This window comes from Pseudogymnoascus destructans (genome assembly GCF_001641265.1).
Source record: "Pseudogymnoascus destructans isolate 20631-21 unplaced genomic scaffold scaffold_9, whole genome shotgun sequence".
In the NCBI taxonomy this organism is placed as follows: Eukaryota; Fungi; Ascomycota; class Leotiomycetes; order Thelebolales; family Thelebolaceae; genus Pseudogymnoascus; species Pseudogymnoascus destructans.
Genome location: NW_020167528.1, coordinates 1390663 through 1399828, shown reverse-complemented (window position 1 = coordinate 1399828; position 9166 = coordinate 1390663). Strand labels below are relative to the sequence as shown.

Here is a 9166-nt window from a genome sequence, read left to right as displayed (position 1 = left end):
TGCGTATTGAGTCAACTGCAATTGTATATTGTACGGTACTTTGGCCACCAGGCTGTCGATTCCCATCAATTGGAGCCAAAGCCCTCCGAGTTGGTGGCATAATTATGGTTGTTGTACAAGGAGGGGTCGGTTACGTGACGTGATTTACACGTCAAATTGGAATTCGGTTAATAGCAGTGGTGTAGTACTGTAGATGCTAGTCTGAAAAAACTCGGAGTCGCTTCGCATCATCTTGTGGTGGAAAGCATTTGCACTGATTTCGCAGATATGCATGGGCGTAAACCTATGTACTAGGGTTTTCTGCGGTGGGGGAGAAACCTCCTGGTTTCATAGTGGGTTCGATGGCGTATCGTTGATCTCTTTGTAGTCGGAAATTATCACTTTCATTTCCATCGAGCGTCCGCCTGCGCGGCGTCTGTCTTCGCGGTGGATTGCGAAATCCCGGCGATTCGCATCCGACTGGTATGCAGGATGTTTAATGGACGTTTCGCGTTAGTGGTAGGGCAAGGTGATTTCCTTGCTCCAGCTAGGAGTCGGCGGGTACTCCTTTGGCCATACTAACTGGCTCTTTGCAGAGTCGAGTAGTATTCGGAAGCGGCTGAAAAGCTTCTTCCCAATTATCACATCTTGTGCTCCGAGCTCCAGGAGTACAAAGGGGCAGTTATATATTCAGCATCCTACAACTGTTAAGTGTAACCGAATATACTCTGATACATGGCCTTGGATTTTGCGCTGAAATCCACGTATGGGTACAGAGTAGGGTAGTTTCCGTATGGGGCTCTGAAGCGCTTTCGACAGTCGTATTGCGAAAGGCTCTTAAATGACGAGGTAGCCATTTGCTCCTGTGTCTGCTAGGAACTTTGTTTGCACCCCGAGTCCAGTCATACTCAGGGTCATGTTGACTAAAACTAGGTGCCTCCCAGGAGTTCTCGTAAGTCTAGTCCTCGCAGGTTACATTTGCGTAGACCTAGGAAGGAGCCTTCTCCTAGGCCTCGTCGTTTTCCTCGAGGACGCATCCGATTGAAGTTCCACAGCTTCTTAGGTGGATATAGGCGACAAGGAGGAGGATAATAGCAAGTAGACAGTTATCATATTTTATTACTATATACTACAGTTGAGCCTCAAAATACTCAAATACTATTCGGCGAGGATTTGTATGAGTATTCGCCGAATACTCCCAGATAGCGAGTATTCGGGAAAACCCCGAATACTATTAGAATACTATTTGGGGAACACTGCTCCAACCCTTGTAAATGCTCTGCCTTGAGAGCATCTTGACCTTCAGCAAACCCAATCAGAACTTGTAGAGCTTGACGAGCACTCTGTATAGTAAATACAGGCTGCTCTAGCGGCTCCTGCTCTTCGTCATCATCTTGGGTACTGCCTTGGCCTAGATGCTCCTCTAAGACCTCACTTAAAACCTCTTCTGGTCCCAATTCCTCCATCCCATCTTGTATATCCTTCTCTTCCTCCGGGTTTAGAAAGTTTGATATTGCCATGACATCTTTATGTTCCCAGCTCTAATTACCTTGTCATAGAGCTCTCCGATTCCAAGAGGGGTAATAGTTGTAGGAAGAGAGATTGGCATTGAAATAAGTGTTGATTTTCGAAAGCAGTTGTAGATTGTTGTGTTTGTAACCAAGTTGTTCCAGCTTCGTACAATCCATCGAATAGCTAAGTGTAGATTCATTGTATCCATAGGATTTTGATTGTTGTCAAAGGCTTCAAGCCATTGTCATCGATAATAAGCTTTGAAAGATTGAATGATACCTTGATGTAATGGTGGGTGCACCAGATATGAGAATCTAGCCACCCAAGGAAGGGATGAATTTACTAAGACAACACACTGTCTTAGGAAACAGAGCCAAAGGGTTGTAGCTTAGACTATTCCACAACGCAGCAATCAGGTGTATGATGTGGTGAAGTGGTTTAGACAAGTTGCAACAAATGTTGAGTCTGAGAACTCAGGGGTAAGTCAGAGGTTAGCACCTCACTGACTTTTCAAAAACAGAGAATAACAAGATCAATGCTTGGAAGCTTGGAAAAGACGTAGAAGTATGTGCTAGTCGATTTACTGTATTGCCTGCTTGCCCTTTCTTAAGGAAAGGGCAATCCTATTTATGCCAAAGGAGTGTAGTTCTCTCATTTTCCATGACTTTCCATGACTAACCAGGCTTGGTAAATGTATTAGAAATCAAGTGCGACCCACAACTAGCTTGCTAATCATGTAGTGAACGTAAGAGAATCCCATAGAACCATCTCTTGGGTTCCTAGCCTATAGGAAGTGAAAAGGAGGTCCAAGGTCAGAGTACCTATAGACAAATTATGTCATAACTTAACCAATCTTGTGGGTAACTAAGGAGCGATGACGTGTAATGAATCATAGAGGGTTGTAGAAGCTTCTAGAGCTATCGTTCAGGTTCCTAGGCCTCTAGTTGGTAGAGATATGCCATGTGGTAGTATTGGCCCACCCCCTTAAGGAGGAGATTTTCTTAATAACTTGTTCAATGAGTGTCCAAATGATATGCCGTGATGTATGTAGCATAAACAGATGTAGTAGAAGAGTTTGCAGCAATCGTTGAGTAGTATTGCTTCTGTTGTTGATGTGATAAGCCAAGATATGTATGTTGACTTGTAGGTTTGAGGAGGAGATTTCTAAGTTTGCTCTTGAGTTTGATAGCAAACTGAGTGCAACGAATGTCAGTATGACACTTGATCAAGAAGCTGATATTGACTGGTACTGTTAGCTGGTAGCCAACAAATATGAATATTTGAAGGAGGGGGGTAAAGCTCAAGAGCAGCAGCATGTGCTGTAAAGTTATCCATTGTAAATAGAACTTCTCGAGTGCCAATATGTGATGAATGCCTCAAGTCATTCGCCCATAATAGTTGTATTCATCCAAGCCTTCTTATTCCATCTCCATATACCACCCATTGTTGAGCTTCGTCAAGGCTGTCAAAGTGATGGCTGAGAGACTCAGAGACTGTCGACTGGCTAAGTTTGTGGTTATATTGCTGGAGGAACCATTCGATACACTGCTTTTGAGTTGGCTTTTGATGTTGTTTCTGAGCCCAGGCACGAAGGGCATGGCGTTGTTCGAGTAGAATAGGCTGCTTTCGAGGCATTCTGAAGGTCAAGAAACACACATTGGTTGATGGATAATACGATAATTGGAGGCAGAATGACGATTATCTTGAATATCGGACAATATATGGTGTTTTGATTCGGTGCGAGAAAATATATCGCACAATTGAATATATCTGCTAACCAAACATCGTCTTAGCAGCATTTGACTGTACTCGTGTATACACATTAAACGCTTCGCAGCTTGACCTACACTCGTGGACGGACGATCTTTTCGTGACTGATTCCATAGATATGGGACTGCAACCACCATCACATGGACCAATGCGGTGCCGCATTTAACAGCCACGAAATATGTCAACGCGACCAGATTCAACGAGTCGCATATTGCAAAGTCAAATTTTATGGGAGCTTCGTCGGTGAATTTAGGCAGCAGAGTTGGCTCTATGTATGCAACTGTTGAATCAAGGCTATAAGCGGCTGGTGCAGACGTTGGGCAAAGATGCGAGTATGTAAGGAGTCGATGATTCTCTCTTTCTTCCTCTTCGTGACTTCTGCAATCGATCTGCCTCATCTTTTACCACCTCACTGTCCATTCAAGCTCAAAAAATCAACCGATCCCCCACATACAAGTTACGGAACTGCTTGCAAACCCATCTCTGATCTTCAGGTTTCCAATTCCACATCGAATGTCATTTTTCAATCCCTCCTGAAACCTCATCTAATAAACATTTTCGAAGATCTGTACCATATACACGGACCATTTCAGTTGTGGTCATGTAGTAGCCGAGACTAGAAGGGACTGGTGTTCCATCCCTAAGACCTGTGTGCCAACCTATAGAGACAGCAGGACTTATCAGGCATGCGACACATCCCCCTCCTCTTGAACCGCCTCCCTTCGTCGGGGCATCGCCTTGTGAATTCGAAGTTACCGACGCGAAAATGCCGACAGCATCGGAAGGCCCGAAACGTTGCTGGGGGGGTTTTTGAAGAGGTTTTAGGTGGATGAAGAAGACGATTAGCTAGAGAGTAATAAATGAATTGCAACCAACCAGAGGCCCAAGAAAAGAAACCGAGCGAACAGCAATTCGCTGCCTAATCCCAAAACTCCGACCCATTTCACTGCCATCCCATTCACATTTCATTTCCCATCCCTCTTAGCATATCACTTATAAATCGTATCATCAACCCTCCCATCCCTAGCATTCACCGCATCATTAATCCTCTGCCGATCCGTCGTCCCCTTCCTTTTCTGACAGCACTTCGGCACAGCAAGCACTTTCTTCCCAATATATTCCGCCGGGTCGATATCAAAAGGGCTATACTTGTTTGCATATACGCCTCCATCATCTTCGATTTCAACAATATTAATTTGCAGGACTTCTGGATCGGTGTCGTCGGTCGGGACAATGTGGTCGAATGTAACCCCATAGTAATCAATCATGCTATAGTACAAGGAAGTGTCAGCATAGGCTCTTGGAGAGAAGAAGCTTGTAAGATAATTACCTACACTATCGGTCTAGCCTTTACCAACCAACCTTTGTATTCATCCTGCACTACCATGTCCCCAGCGATGTCAGGCCCTATATCCCGGTGGTATATTTTCTGAAATGCCAGCTTCGCTAGCTCAGGGCCGCCGGGCAACGGAAATTCAGGGAGTCGTGCGGGACGTGCCATGATACCCCTGGAAGGAGCTTCTGAAGAGCTAGCAGTGGACCTTTGATTTGAATTCGAAGCGGTTGCTCTGAGGATGGTGCATGAGGGCATGGTGGGATGTACAGTGGGAGAGCTGGTTGATCTGAGGGTGGGGGATGGAAGCAGTGGAGGTTAAAACTATGAGTGGGATTGGTGAGGCATGGAATGTCGGGGAGGGTCATCGCGCGTGAAGCACCTTAGCTTTTGAAACTCATTCTTGAGTTATTGAGATTTCATAATCCCAAATTTCACGAGCAGCAGGCCATATTCAAAGACAATGGCGGCAATGGACAGAAAGTCTATAATCCCCCATGCCCTGTTTAACACAGTCATAGTCCCTATTTCATCTGTTTATTTATTTAGGCTCCAGTCATCAGGCTGGTCTGTTGAACACATAATTGGAGTTTGACGACTTGATTGAGTAAACTATGGGTGCGAAGCCCTATATATACATATAGCCAGTATACAAGCTACACTGTGCAGCGTACATCTAGGAACGTAGTTCCAACATGCCCCTTCTGCTGTGCAGTGTTTATGCCACCAGTATAACGCCCCTGCTAAGTCCTCCTAAATCCAAGTCTCTGCCTATCCCTCTTTCCCAGCCCATCCTATCCACCGTATGACTGCGCTCGCTACCCGCTACCTGCGCACCATCGCTGTGGTGGTGTTAACCACTTGCGCACCCTTATTGTAACGCTGACTTCTAAACGATAGAAGACACAGAGGTTTCTTGCGTAAGGTTGACTTGACAGAGGAGGCAGGGGATTAGACAGAAAGGCTTTCCAAGTAACACGTTACAGTATTGTACAGAATACTATATTGAGTTGACCACAAAGCTCCTATCTAAGGAAATACTATCTACTTATATAGTGGCGTCGTGCCAAAGGGATATCCGTGGATAACATGGATAACATAATATCCATGATATCCAATGTTATCCATCACCTGATATTCCGTGGATCCCCGTGGATAACATGGATAACATAATATCCATGATATCCAATGTTTATCCATCACATGACATTCTGTGGATCGCTGTGGATAACATGGATAACATAATATCCATGATATCCAATGTTATCCATCATGTGAGGTTGCAGCCGTAAGCGCTAGCCATAGCACTAGCACTAGCCGTAACACTAGGTCTCCCCCTAATAGGCCTAGTACCTAGGTCTTGGTGATTAAGTAGTATGCTGACTACTTAGGTAGGGTGGCGCCCACCACTGTCCATAGACAGTCAGGCTTTAACCATGTCTTCTTCCAAACATACCAAAATAAAAGAACGTCTTGCTCTTTCCCAAAGGATATTGGCTACTGGCTTCGAGATGCCTTCTTGTAACCGTTGCGAAAAGAAACACTTGAAGTGTGTTGTTTCTGACGATTCGAAACGCTGTAGTGAATGTATTCGCGTCAATGCACGGTGTGATGCTTGTGGTCCTTCTATTAGCGACTGGGACAAGATAGAACGTGAGGAGCATCATTTGCAAGCAGAGGAGGAGGCAGCGATGGCCAAGATCCTTTGACTTCGTCAACAACAGTGCTTGTTTCGTTTCCGTGCTAAGGACATGCTTCGTCATGGTCTAAAAACCATGGACGAGCTAGATGAAGTGGAGGAAAAGGAGCGTAGGGAGGCAGAGGCCAAAGGGACTCTCTTGCACACCCCTCCCACTACTGTCTCTGAGGGCGTAGCCCCTGACCAGGACTTCTTCGCAGTCCTGTCTCCTGGCTTCTTTGAACGTTGGGGTGTCGACGGTGAAATGCCTCCAGCAGCTCTGGACAGCTAAGGTTTCCTACCGTTTCCCATGAATTGTCCGTAGGTTCATAACCTTTCCATTTGATCAAAAACTCTTCTTTGCATCCTACTAGGATCGCTTCGACTTCATATTCAATGATCTCATTTTCTGGTTGTAGTTCTGTATCGGTCGCAATCGGGGTGTTTCCTCTTGCTGGTTACAATAGTAAGACATGAAATACCGGGTGTAGTCTAGACTTCTTGGGTAGCTGCAGTCTGTAATTAACTGAGCTGACTTTATTCAATATTTTGAATGGTCCCAATTTCTTGAAGTCCAACTTCGTACTTGGTCATTTTGTTTTGATGTGTTTCCGGAGTAGATATACTTTATCCCCCTCCTTGAAGGCAGGTTCCATACTGCGCTTCTTGTTTGCATATGCGGCAGATCGTTCATTTAAGAATTGGATGTCTGTCGCAAGTTGTTCATGGAACGATTTGAGTTGTTCCATGGCGATCATAGCTTGTTCTGCTCTTGATTCATCTGGTTGTGGTTGTCTATATGCCTCTGGCTGATAGCCGTAATTGGCAAAGAACGGTGAGACTTTTGTTGCTTCAGTCATCACGCTGTTATATGCGAACTGTGCGATGGGTAATATCTGAACCCAATTGTCTTGTTGGTGGTTGACATAACTCCGTAGGTATTGTTCAAGGGTTTGATTCAGTCTTTCTGTTTGACTGTCTGTTTGGGGATGGAAAGCTGTTGATAGCTTATGATTTGTTCCCAAAAGTGCCATTAAAGATTTCCAAAATTTCAATGTAAAAAGCTTGTCTCTGTCCGAGATGATTTCTTCTGGTAATCCGTGATCGGCTAGTATGACTCGAAGGAAGGTGTATGCGAGTGCTTCAGCATCGCTAGCTTCTAAATATGGCACAAAAATTCCATATTTTGTGAGTCTTTCCGTAATAACCAGGATGGCATCAAATACTACTCCTGTTAACGGGTCCCGAGAGGGTGGTAGCTTGACAATGAAGTCCAAAGCTATAGATTTCCACGCTCCTGTTGGTACTGGAGTAGATTTCAGCTGTCCATATGGCAAGTACCTATTGGATTTTGATTTGCTGCAAATGTCGCACTCTCTTACTACCGTTCCCACCTTCTTCCTCATACCTGGGAAGTAGTAGTGTCGGGTGATTCGTTCGAAGGTGCGTGTTACTCCCTGATGGCCGTGTCCTGGTAGCGAGTGTTGTTCTTGCACTAGCGGGCGTCTCATTTTGTTTGGGACATACACTAATCCTTTGAATCGGATCAATCCTTGTTCATCGATAGCGAAGTCGCCTTCAGTTTTTATTAAGACTCGCTTTGCACATTCGTCTGTTGCATAAGCTTTCTTGAGTCTTTTCTCCAACTCCGAGTTCTCCACAGTGGCAATAGTGTCTAGCAACTCATTGTATTTCATTCCTGCGTCTGTCTTCTTCAATATAGCTCCAGGTCTTTCTTCTTTAGGGCCGATGTAGTCGGTCCTTCTGCTAAGAGTGTCGGCTCTTGCGTTCTCAGAGCCCTTGCGATATGTAATCATGAAGTTGTAGGCTGCGAGTGTCTCTGCCCATCGGACTTGTCTGCGGTTTAGAACCTTGGTTGTGGTGAAGTATATGAGATTCTTATGATCCGTCCATACCTGCACAGGGTAGGTTGATCCCTCAAGATATACTCGCTATTGCTCAAAAGCAATGACAATAGCTATTAGCTCCTTGTCGTGGATGTCGTAGTTGAGCTCCGCGGGTGACAGTTTTCTAGAGTAATATGCAACTGGCTTAAGCTTCTTGTCTTTGTGTGGCTGACTTAGATAGGCTCCAATCGCGAAGTCAGAGGAGACCGTTTCGAGGACAATCCTCTTTGCAGGGTCGAATGTGACTAGGATAGATGCTTCTGTGAACTTCGTCTTAAGTTCCTGAAAAGCAGCCTCTGCCTTGCTTGTCTATTTGAATGTAAGGTCTTTCCTTGTAAGCTCTGTGAGTGGTTGAGCTACCTTGGAATATCCCATAATAAACCTCCGGTAGAAGTTGGCAAAGCCTAAGAAGGCTTGTACTTCTTTGACCATGGTTGGTGTTGGCCATTCCAACACTGCTGTGACCTTTGCTTGGTCCATTTTGAGACCTATTCTATATTAGTATTATAAAGAAGTTAAGATAAATGACTTACTTTTCTCTCTTTCAAGAAGAGAAGCTGGACATGGAGCTTCTTCTCATCAGGAGAAGCCGAGTTTCCCACATTCCTCTCCCAATCACCACTCAACAGAACAACAGCACCCTTCTGCCTCATCCCCTTCACTCCTTCAGAAATGGTATCACCTTCCAGGGATTCCTTAACCAACATTTGAATGGTCTGTTGGTCATAGCTAGCTGCCTTCATTCTGTTGGTGTAGGTAGCCATCTTCTTGGTGTTATCTGCCTTGTCATTGAATTCAACTACCCGGGGGTGAACATGACATTCAGGGATGTTAAACTCAGCCAAGACAAAGTTGACTTCAGGGAGAGGCAGTTGTAGTAAGGTAGGAAGACATTGTAATTGGTGATAGTTGAAGTAGGAGTTGAAGAAGTTGATATTATAAGAAGAAAGGAAAAGTACGAAGAGGAATAAGGCAAGTAGAAAGAGG

The 9166-nt window shown here is 44.8% G+C and overlaps 2 protein-coding genes across 2 annotated transcripts; both read right to left on the bottom strand.

Moving 5' to 3' along the window:
- Positions 1-327: 327 nt before the first annotated feature.
- Positions 328-1499, bottom strand: VC83_04512 (uncharacterized protein; the record flags this gene model as incomplete). Its single annotated transcript, XM_024468143.1, has 2 exons — positions 328-459; positions 1338-1499. 2 exons carry the CDS (start codon positions 1497-1499, stop codon positions 328-330), a joined length of 294 nt encoding a protein of 97 aa, XP_024324640.1.
- Positions 1500-4250: 2751 nt separating this feature from the next.
- Positions 4251-4852, bottom strand: VC83_04511 (uncharacterized protein; the record flags this gene model as incomplete). The annotated part of the gene is made up of 2 exons (XM_024468142.1): positions 4251-4530; positions 4596-4852. 2 exons carry the CDS (start codon positions 4850-4852, stop codon positions 4251-4253), a joined length of 537 nt encoding a protein of 178 aa, XP_024324653.1.
- Positions 4853-9166: the final 4314 nt, after the last annotated feature.